Below are 11,727 nucleotides of genomic sequence, written 5' to 3' on the forward strand. Positions count from 1 at the left end.
ATTTGAAAATTTTACATTTGGAACTGAACATAAACCAAGGAAGTGTTAGAAGGTGAGAAGTCACTGGAAAGTTCAGGAGTAACATCATAACCAACAATACACTCAAGATTTTCTCTTGAATTGGAAACTATGAAATTCATGGATAACACATGTTTCTCCTGCAGAACAGGTAATATCAAAAGTGGACAGCAGGATCAACAGCTGACATTAAGTCATTCAGAATAAACAATCATAAAATAAATTTTCTAAGATAAACAGAACATTCTTTTTCCCATTTTAAGTGATTTTTTAATAAGGAACTTAGTCATTTAGGAGCACAACTTATTACTTTTATCTATTTTCCATTAGTACTGAAGGAAATCAGTTGATGCTGGTTTTCAGCCCTTTTGTATTTTCTATAGAATTCTTCAAAACAAGTTAAACTTGCTTTTTAAATGCAAGTGACAGTGGCTACACATGTCTAACTTCGTTCACATGAATAGTTTAAGTCATTTTAATACAGCTACTCTTGTGAACAGATGTTCTGTAGTAGGAGTGCTACAGTTTTCTAAATTAGTGCAACGTTTTCCGTATTTGCAGATTCCCTCTAAAACCTGACCTCCAGCCCCTCTTTCATTGCCGCCTCCAGAACTCTGAAATGAACCCTGCTTGTGCAACATCCACACAGTAAAATTTTAATGGAGACTTAGTGTTTTGACAATATGAGGAGAAAAAGAAGTTCTGTCATTTCTCCTCTTCTGTATTCAAGTGGTTTCTAACAGATTCCAGAGACATATTCATGGCTGCTTGAAGCATGTCTTCTTCACTCATATCACCTCCTAATGAAAATAAATGCATATAAGTTGTTATAAATACACAGAGCTACTTCTCAACTGCAGTTAAATACATTCATTGTTACTTTTGTTCACATCCACTTGTTTCCATCCCTCCTCCAAAGTGAGTTTTGGTTTGCTCTTTAAAATCACTGACCACTGTGTACTTAGCTTTCCATCCACAATGGTAATTTTGTGTCCTTAATTTTGGATAACCAACATCTAATACTTACGTTCTACTGAGAACTGGTCCTGATAATTTTGCTACATATCACAACTTTAAAAGCCATTTACAAAACAAACTGTTGGCACAAATCCCATCAAAGATTACAATTTGCAATGCTCAAGTCAAAGAAAACAAGAAAAAGCAAGCCAGAACTGAAAGGGTCTAATAGCAACGCTCTTCACTTTGAATCAGGGTGTTGATGTTCAAAGCAGAACAGGCTTTCAGGAAACGGATCCTGCCTTTCACTCCAAAAAAACAATGGCAGCGACACATGGTCTGAGTGGCTGCTGGAGTGAGGAAGTAGGCAGACAAGGGGAGTCAGGAGACAGAGCACAACACAATGTAAAAAAGACATGGGTATTTCAGTGTTGGAAGGAAGTTCAAAAAGCAATACCTGGGTCAGCTTCTGGAGTGCTTGAGCCTAGAGTTGGCTTCTCACGTAGGTTTGGGGTCCGATCTTGCTGCTGTAGCTGTTGTTGCTGCCTGAAGGTGTTATAGATTTAGAAGAGAATAACATTAACATCAGTATGAGACCAGTATCACATCTGTTTCATTGTAGTGAAGGCCAAGAGTGAGATGTAGAAGCTGTTTGGTACAGTAACACCCCTGCTCCTAAAATCTTTTCAATTGTTTCACCCTGCAAGCCTTGAGACAACTATCTTGCCAGTATTACACTCCAAGACACACTACCATTTTCCCAGAATATGGATGTTTTGCATCCTTATCCTCTCATGCAAATTTTAACTCTTCCCATCCATAGCTTTTCTCCCTGGTCTTTATTTCCTCCAACACTAGGAGACAGAGATAAGGAAAAGCTACAACAATATCCCAACTATGTATTAAGAAGGTATTCCAGAACAGCATCTAGACTGCTTTCCTTTGATGCACATTAGAGGCATCATTATCAGAAGTCTTAAAGAATACTTTTCTTCAGGAAGATAATTACAGAAAATTATAAGATTCAATTTAAAATACTTCTATAATATGTATGTTTTCTTTCTTCATAAGACTGATGTTGCTTTATTAACAGACCTACCCTTATTTACAGGTTTCTTCATAGGAACCACCTGGGAGCAGCAAAATTCAGGTACTGCTAGGAAAACATGTTAAGCTGGACCTCAGTCAGAAACCCATCCCCCACCCCAGAAGCACTGAAAAACATGATGTTTTCTATCAACTACTTTACTTTTCAAAATATACTTGTCTTCTCCTTCGTAGTTCTTCTGAAGAAAGGGAGTCGGTCTTACTGGTATTAGGCAACTGAGGAACATTCTGTGGTAACGAGGTCGAGAATTCACTTCGACGACTACCTAAAACCGGAACACACCATATTCTACTTATTACAGTAAGATTAAATTAGTAAATTAAATATACCTTAAGCAAATGGCTTAAAACTTGAGAGGAAGAAAGAGACTGTTGGAAAAACAAGCACCTAGGCTAGTTTCACTTGATAGTAACTCTCCTCCTCACGTTATGGCTGTTTCCCTTCCCTCCTTCCACCTTTTGCCGATTTGTTTCTGCTTCCTAATCATCAATGCTAATCTCAAAGTCACAGCTTTACAAAAAGCAGGAAGAGGATAGCTACAAGAAATCTGGATTGCCCTTCCATGCCTCAAAGCCACTCTTTTCAGCCAGCCTGATGCATGCTGGAAAAAGTGGCTGACAAACTGATTTCAGTAGCCACCTAAAAGATAAGCAACACGAACACTGTAGGAGAAATTTAGATGAGCATTGCACCTTGCATGCTGAGTTGAATGGCTCTGCGAAGATCAGCTTCTTCATCTTCCATATCAATTTCCTGCCTACTTAGAGCCAGGGCTCTCTGAAAATTCTCTTCATCTTCATCTAACATGCCCGTTCCCTCAAAAGGATGGTTAACTTCTATTGCTTGGTCCACATCACTTCTGGGTATCCTGTGAAATGGATATATTTGTGGCAGAATTCAGACAGAAATTACATTAACTCATACTGTGATATTTAAAGTGAGTATTTTCTCCTGATTTAACTCTAGGTGGTTTGGTTTATTTAAATTTTAAAATATTTCCATTGTGCAAATCTGTTATATAAACAAATATTTTCACTTCTACATGAAAAAGCACAAGTCCCCATGTGTTGCCTGATCTAGTCGAGAGGTGGCATCCCTGGTGGCAGGGAGGCTGGATTAAAACGATCTCTAAGGCCCCTTCCAGCTTAGGCCATTCTATGATCAAATCTATGATCAAAAAGGTTACAGAGTTTGCAGCTGTAACAATGAAAATACTCCACATGCTGACAATAATCTGTCTGATAGGAAAAACTTCAAAAAGGTAAGCCTACAAAAAGCAGTAATACATGTTATTCAAACGTACTGCTATTTACATAGTTTCACCAGCATAAAATAGTGCATGTTATCTCCTTCTTAGAAAGCTTTGATGGTCACACTAGAGCAACAGATCCTGTTCCTGCCAAGTAGTTTGGTTTTATTCTACCAATTCACAACACCAGTTTAGCTTTACAAAGTGGAATAATAACAAATTAATTCATCTGAAAAGCATTAAGCCTTTTCATCAGTATGCAATTTATTCACTATGAAAATATTATAAAATTATTGCAGTATTAATACTTGAAATGTTTTCAAGGATGCTCTCTATTAGCAGTAGTTATCATGACAGAGCAGCATCACAACATTTACAGTGAAATTATTCCAAAAGGGAATACCATATGATTTATATGATGTGGAATTCAGATGTGAGTGTCTCATTCTTTTCTACTCAAGACAGAACACGCAAGCCAGTCTTAATTATAGATTGATTACTATTAACCACAGTTGGGTGAGATTTGCTAACCCATTTTACTGTAATTGGAAAAATAGGATAATCACAAAGTCAAAAATCTGCACCGTACAACACTTCTGCACATGGAATGATTAAATCATTATTAAGTTAGTTTTCACTCTCTTAAATAAACCACTATTTGTATTTTACCAACTTGCTTTTATGGTGTCCAACAGTAGTAAGTGCATTGCACTTAAGGTTCTTCTAACTACTTCGTAAACCTTCGGTGTGACCAGCAGGAGGAGGGAGGTGATCATGCCCCTGTACTCAGCACTCGTGAGACCTCACCTCGAGTACTGTGTCCAGTTTTGGTCACCACAGTATAAGAAAGACATTGAGGTGCTGGAGCGGGTGCAGAGAAGGGCAACAAGGCTTGTGAGAGGTTTGGAAAACATGTCCTATGAAGAGCGGCTGAGGGAACTGGGTTTGTTTAGTCTGGAGAAGAGGAGGCTGAGAGGAGACCTTATTGCCCTCTACAACTACCTAAAAGGAGGCTGTAGTGAGGATGGTGCTGGTCTCTTCTCTCTAATTACTAATGACAGGACAAGGGGAAATGGCCTCAAGTTGCGTCAGGGTAAGTTTAGATTGGATATTCGGGGGAAGTTCTTTACTGAGCGAGTGGTGAGGCACTGGAACAGGCTGCCCAGGGAGGTGGTGGAGTCACCAACCCTGGAGGTGTTTAAACAAAAAGTAGATCTAGCACTTGAGGCTATGGTGTAGTGGTTAGGTATGCTGGGATGAAGGTTGGACTAGATGATCTTCAGAGGTCCCTTCCAACCCCAAACATTCTGTGATTCTGTAAAGGTCTCATTTCCATGTAGTCATTAATCATGGAAACTAATCATACTGAACATAAATGAGAACTCTTATTTACCTTACCTCTGATCTCTTGACTGTGCTGCCTCTTCTCCAATTAGTTTTGGTCGCTGCATCTGCTGCACCCGAATCATCTGCAATAGCTGATCAGCCTCACAGTCTGGCAGGTCGCCTTTTACTACAAATATGGAATAACCTGAGAAAAATAAATTGTAAGTCTACAGCATTAAGGTGCATGCATAAATACTCTAAATGCACGCTATACAGAACACAACAATGTGCAAGACATTACATTGTAAGGCTCTACCTTGCATTATAAGGACTTGGGTTATTTCACTATATCAATCATAAAACTAAGGGTAGTTAACTAAATACATAAGTTCTAATAAATAATGATTATTACCTACTTTTAATTAATGAGATTTAACATCTGCAAGTTACTATTACCTTCCTGTTGTAATTGAGCCAAGAAAAGTGCAAGATATGTATCTGATATTAGTTCTGGACCCATCAAGAGAGAGTTCAAGTTAAACCACTGTAATTAAGAAAAAAAGGTTTGAGAGAAAAAATTAGCATAAAAATTACTTGCTAATCCATTTCTGTACATTGTGATTATTTTCTATGATGGAATATCCGAATAAATCTAGTAAAATAAATTATCAAATTAAAAGTCTCTCAAAGTACAATACCTATACTGGTAAAGGCTACCCTTCAAACAATCTTCAGCTAATAGGAGTAGGGAAAATACCGCATGCTCTCTCCCATTACTGAACACTGGTACCAGGCAAACAGATTAAAACATATAAATTAAAGAGTTATTTATCATTCTAAAATTGTACTTAATCCTAGTTTTAAATCTGTTCAGAGACTAAGGAAGGAAGAAACCCTTCATAAAGTAATGATGTATCTTAAGAAATTAGCAGATACTAGGAAACAGAAGTTGAATTCTTTCCATTAAATACTTGAATTAAACATTTTCCCTGTAATAGCTGGGGATGCTGAAACTATTTTTTTACTTCCATCTAATTTTTAAATTGAAAAATTAAGAAAAAATAACTCAAATTTAATATGCTGATAGCACAGCATAGTATTACAACAGAGGACACTTGAGATAAATGTACACAGATCATTCCTAGTTCCCTGAAGAAGACAATTAGTCATCTGTAATAATTCTTCTAGAGAGAAAATATATTCAACATCGATGACAAAATATTCCCCCTTTAAAACTTTATATTTATTGCAATTAATGCGAAGAACCTCTGTATAGCATACTCATTCAGTATCAATTGCAATTTTAACCAGCAAGCACCATTTCGGATAGCAGAAGGAAAATTCTACCTCCATTCTCACAAAAATGCATTTTTCTACCCAAACTTCTGTCCATGCAGTCACACACTTGCAGTCAGGCCTGTACTATAATTCACTTGGAATACAGTAGGTAAGTGACCATCTGCCATTCTGTCATTCAGTCACGTAATCTGTCAAAAACACCCTTTGCCGCTGGGAAAGGGTACGACCAACAGTGTAGGAGTGGGGAATAAAAGGTTATGTAAACAAATACAATGGACAGATTACAGACAAACTTTTAAAAGGGAGTAGGGAAAATAAAGGTTTGGTAAACTAATTTTGTTTTAACTGTAACAGTAGAGAAAGACGTCAAATTTGTCTTTTCTCATTACTGTTCATAACAGACTCAGTATTGTCTTCATGTGCTTACAAGCCATGTGTAAAAGCAAGAGACACCTCCTGCTCCAACTTAGTATTCTGACTCAAAACGTTCTATCTCACAAAATTCCACTTAACGTGGTTGTATACGTAATTAGGGACATTCTCATACTTCTAAGAGACCATTCAGCCTTTTCAATATCAAATATACAAAAACTGCCTGTAAAAGTTAGCCATACTTTTAAACTAAAGCAGAAGAGTAGAGTTTAGTTTGTTTACTCATAGGGATTTTTTTTTTTTAAATTTTAATGGTTTATTTCTCATCTGGATGACAACACAGGTCGCCACCGCCTGCAAAATGAACCAAACGGGTAAAGAGACTCCCTTTCACTGCTGCAGAATCTAAAAACTTTTTAAACAAACATTTTCTATGATCCTCCAAAAAAGAAACAACCTGAAAAAACCCAAACATCAAACCAGCACATGTGGTATAAAAGTTAACGCAGTATCATCCAGAACAACGATTGACTACTGAAATACAACACTCTGTTGGTGTTACAAGGGAAATGGATGTGACTTGAGCTGTCATATATAGACCACACACTTCTATGGCCATCCCTTACCTTTAATAACTATTTCCTGCTTATAATACAACTGTATCAGAAAGTGTTCTAAAAATGCAAAGTTGTGATTGCACCTTCCCCAACCTTACCCTGATGGATACTCTTAAATACTAGCAATCATAAATATTAATACACTTGAAATGTACCTACTGACCATTTAAACAAGCAAAATTCTTTTACAATGGCAGTAATTTAGCTTATTAAAATAAGTTTGCATTCTAGAGGGATCCTAATCTTTGTCTAGGACTTTTCCCTCCCCATACAATTTTTCTGCTATTTTTCAGGCAAAAGAGAAAGCAAAGAGCTTAAGACATTACACAGACTCTACCAGAACTGCAGCTCCCTAGAGGACAGGTTCATTGGGAAATTGGTGCTAGGGTCTTTCCCCAGGCTAACATTCATAAAAAGCCACCCAGCATTTTTGTGACAACAAACGTTTACTCATTTATTTATTTATTTTTGATATGGGATACTATTAAAACAAACTGCAGCAAAAGCTTGCAGGCAGATGACACATGGTCTACTGGCAACCACTTTTCCACCCCCATTCTGAAGTCAGTTTTTAAATAAAAGAAAGACAATGTCACCTGTTTTCCTAACTTTCGAACTGTAAACCAGTGTTCCTTATAATTACAAATAAATGATTTTTCATTTCTGTAAAAAAAAAAAACAAACAAAAAAGGTATAGATAAAATTAAATACTCTAACATTGGAGTGCATATTTATGTTTAAGCTTTTTGCTACCACCAGTTTAAACTTAGATAATAAAATTTCAGTAATACAACTTTTGATGTTACAAATTACTCATACTTTTATAACATTTAAGAAGTTTACAACATTACTGAAATCTCCATATACCTGTGATGCCACAGATACTGAGATATCATGAAGGCACAGAGGACAGATGCTCATATACATCTCCAAAAGGAAAAAATTAAGGACAGGATAATAAAAACAATGCAAAAGGGCTTCAAGTTGTAACTCTAAAGAAAACTTTAAGTCATGAATAAAGAGTATTATTCTTCTGTAAAAAGACCGCAGCGTGCTTTGAAAAAAATGTCTTACATAGGGTCGATCCCAAGCCTCTGATATTCTGGGCTGTTGAAGAGGATTAGTTCTAAACCCCAAACTTTCAAGGCATTGCTTATAACCTGTCAAAAAACAGTACCTTTCATGAGTCAAACCTAAATTTAAGCAATGCAACCATCTTAGCTGCTATAAACAATTATATTGTTTTCACAGAACTTAGATTTTAAAACATCTGTAGGAAACCTAGGAATCACATTATTAAAAAATGCAAGTGTCTAATTTACATGCAAACATAACACACACATCATATCTAAAGGGAAGTAACAAAATTAAAATTTAACTGAGACATGTTAAGCTTATTCACCCCCACAAAACTGTAACATCATCTCTCACAGAGGCTTCATAAATTATTGTCTCTCTGCTCTCAATGGACTGCTCTGCCCTCCCTCTCGCCAACACAGGGTCACCCTTCCCCATAGTAACTACTAGAAAGTCTTGCACCACTGGATTGTCACAAGATCAGTCAGGTACGTTAGCACTAACTCTTTTACAGTAACTCTTTAAAGCTATCTGAAATAATGCTGTAAGAAATTTCAAATTAACAAGTCACATTCCTTTCAGTGAGCCAACTACGGAGCAAGCGAGCACAGCAATAATAAAGCAGAATAAGAGGAATTTTTGCTGTTTTTTTTCCCAGCTTCAATACTGAAGCAGCACAATCAAGAATACAAGAAATGCCAAACTGTTAATGGTTTTTCACTGAACAGAAAAACAGCCCTGCCCCACTATAAGGAAGAGAAGGTCTTGAGGGATTCTGGAATATTGACAAGCACCTCTGAAAGCCTGGGAGACAGCCAAAGGTGTAAAGCACTGCCTTCAGCTCTAGTCTGGACACAAGCCCCAATTCAGTGTTCGGTGCTTTTCCGTTCTGGTTTAAGTGTTTATTATTCATTAGTTTTCCATTATGGTCCTTAAAAAAAAACCCAAAACAACAAACAACAAGAGCTCTAAAGTGTTCGGAGTGTGTTAAAAAAAAAAAGTGCAAATATTACAGCGTTCTCTATTCTGCGGATCACTGCAGTAACTCTTACCATTGCCAAGGGCTCTACAGTCTGCAATTTGAGAAAACAACCTCAAGTCTGCTTTTTCACCCACAGTCTATGGGAGCCAAGGTCTACACCTGAAGTGTCCATAAGAAGCAGCTTAGAAGTCAAGCTTATTGCCAGCGGGTGTCTGTTCTGGAGAGTCAATGCTTCTATGTGTTTAAGGACCCAAGAACCAAAGAACTGGAAGTCACTGCTCTTAATAGAAAACACTCTGAAAATTCAGAAGTCCAGCACTTGATCCCATTAAGCCTATAAACTGGAAACTACATGAAAAAGCTTGATGTCATTTAAATTATATGAGAGAACACATGTTGCATAAAAAAAAGTTGTCAGTATAGACACATACTTACTTGAATTGAGAAGAATCCACTGTCATCCATATTTACAGAAGGCTGCTGCTCAATGTGAGGTTTGGAGGGAGACAAGGGAAAAATGGTGTAAGTCAGAAATGATTCAGTTTTGAAAAGAAATGTAACTGCACATACTAAAAGCAACAACTCAGTATGCCCTAGTCTGTAAGGCTGATTACAATGCCCAAATAAGCTTATTAATTAAAACCTCAAGCTTTTAAATTAGAAATGCTCGGTGCTTAAAGGACAAACAAGCATGAGAACTTCTGTTCCTATCTCTACCAATGCCTTATAAAAAGAAAAGGCAAAGTGAAGATCCTCCTCCTCACCATGCCTGAGCTTATTTCCTGTAACATAATGTAGCTTTTTGTAGAATTACTGTAAAGCTGTGCTAGTGACGTTTGGAAATGCCAAATTTAAAATGCGGGAATGAAAAGACCTATAAATTAAAGAAGTTTTAGCACAAGGAAATTAACTTTCTCTAGCTATGCAAGAATAGCAAGTCTGGGCTACATAATATTAGATTTCAGGCAAATAGCAAGTAACCTCAAATTAAGATGATTTTACCTGTAAAAATGTTCTATATTCTTCACTAGACACTCCTCCCTCTGCCATTCTCATTCTTTCCTCCTCATCCAACTGCTGTGCAATAGAAGATAACTCAACAGGACTAAAATATTCCCCTTGTAGCAAATTATTCAGACAGTGCTGAGCACACAATGAGCCTTCTTGCTAACATCAGAAGAGAAAAAAAAATACCAAGACAACAAAATCATGTTAATGCTTTACTCTGAAAAACAACTCAACCATTTCATTCTGGCAAACTTCCTGCCCTCCCCACTCACCTAGAACACCACGTATTATTTCAATGTGCAAGCTACAAAATACAACCCTTGCATCAGTTCGACAGGAAAAAAAAAACAACACAACAACCTCACACACATACTACTTTATTTCCTCAAAGGAAATTAAATTTAATGTAAAAGTGTTACTTTTGAAAACAGTGTAAATATTGCCAACAGCCTGACCAAATCACACAAGGACTCTGTAACCATCAGGATGGTTTAGATCCCTATTTCCCAGTAACAAATATTTTGTACAACACACACTCTTGCTCTTTTTTAATTTTTCTTCCCTGCCAGGTGTGGCTGCTGGCAAGCTGCTCTCCACACATGGCTAAAGGAAAGCAGACCATTAGGACTTTGGAAAGATTTAAAAGTATACATCTACAGAATTTATTTCCTTCATTTCTGGTTAGTCACCCATTTCAAGTTATGATCAATTTGTTTCTTGCTGAGAAAGTGATTAGGAGCTGGAGAGGCAGTAAAGTTCATTCCCCACATTAAGTTTATACACAGGAACTAGGTATGAAAGTGTCATACAAATCACGTGCACAGATCTCCCATGATCTCCCTTACAGCAGGAACCTCAAGAGTTCCCTTCACCCCAGATTACAGCATCTTCCTAGGCCTTCATCACACAATTGAGCAATGAGTTATTAAAGCTAGACTAGCTGTAGAGCCAGGGTTCCATAGAATCAAGAAACCTTCAGCTCGTATCCTTTCCGCAACAACAAACTCAAGATTAACCACCAGATCCTGTCCCTTCAAGACCACATGCCTGCTGCTGGTCATATGGTAAAACTGTAACAGTAGAACCCACTCAAGAAACACAAGTTTCTCCACCAGAATTATATAAACCTGATTTAGAAACAAGGAGATACTAAAATACCTTTGAAAATAAGTTGTATTACAGGCTTAAATCCTAACTTCACTAAAAGGACCTTTCTGTATTTGTACAGTTTTATCTTGGAGTAATAAGCATTCATTTTCATGTGTATAATTTGGATATAGAGTGCAAAGTGCAGAAGACAAAACTGATCTTAGTTTTTAACAGACATTAATATCAATTTTTTTGTGTGCAGAAATTATTGCACCTTCCCATAATCACTGTGCTGAAATCTATCCTAATAAAATTGCTGTCCTGCTTTCAGGGCCAACCTCTAAGATACAGGTTCCTTAAGTCCCATCCTATTTTCTGCAACTGCCATTCCTCTATTAAAGATATCACATTGCTTAGATCTTTGTTTTGTTGAATTTCATTTGTAAACACCATAGGCTTATGCCTTTTTCCTGAAACATATAGGGTCTGCAAAGTTAAGTGGGGAGGGTGTGTGCACATGCAGCACTTCAAATACTTTGACAGAAACTGAGACAGTGCACTTGATGGTGGGAAAAGAAACTTTAAAAAAACCCCAGATAAATATTCCCTGGAATACTAATTACAA

General features: G+C 37.1%; 1 protein-coding gene across 2 annotated transcripts; it reads right to left on the reverse strand.

Moving 5' to 3' along the window:
* Nucleotides 1-529: 529 nt before the first annotated feature.
* On the reverse strand, nt 530-10,167 carry ATXN3 (ataxin 3). Of its 2 annotated transcripts, XM_009876878.1 has the most exons (10): nt 10,008-10,167; nt 9,441-9,485; nt 8,021-8,106; nt 7,543-7,609; nt 5,115-5,202; nt 4,731-4,863; nt 2,776-2,951; nt 2,225-2,348; nt 1,433-1,521; nt 530-818 (listed from the first exon to the last, which is right to left on the reverse strand). In XM_009876878.1, the coding sequence occupies exons 1-10, from the start codon at nt 10,059-10,061 to the stop codon at nt 724-726; spliced, it is 957 nt and encodes a 318-aa protein (XP_009875180.1). In that variant the 5' UTR covers nt 10,062-10,167; the 3' UTR covers nt 530-723. The 2 variants fall into 2 exon arrangements, with proteins under 2 accessions (XP_009875180.1, XP_009875188.1); XM_009876886.1 differs by lacking the exons at nt 7,543-7,609; nt 8,021-8,106 and having other exon boundaries at nt 724-818.
* Nucleotides 10,168-11,727: the final 1,560 nt, after the last annotated feature.

This window comes from Apaloderma vittatum, unplaced genomic scaffold, assembly GCF_000703405.1.
Source record: "Apaloderma vittatum isolate BGI_N311 unplaced genomic scaffold, ASM70340v1 scaffold43100, whole genome shotgun sequence".
NCBI classification, from domain to species: Eukaryota; Metazoa; Chordata; class Aves; order Trogoniformes; family Trogonidae; genus Apaloderma; species Apaloderma vittatum.

Excerpts from the sequence above, each read along its gene's own strand:
- ATXN3 (XM_009876878.1), bottom strand. The coding sequence starts at position 10,061 with ATGAGAATGGCAGAGGGAGGAGTGTCTAGTGAAGAATATAGAACATTT. Across the intron at positions 4,864-5,114 it reads GGCTCAATTACAACAGGAAG|GTTATTCCATATTTGTAGTA; the intron begins GTAATAGTAACT and ends TATTTTTCTCAG. Across the intron at positions 819-1,432 it reads CACTCCAGAAGCTGACCCAG|GAGGTGATATGAGTGAAGAA; the intron begins GTATTGCTTTTT and ends TATTTTCATTAG.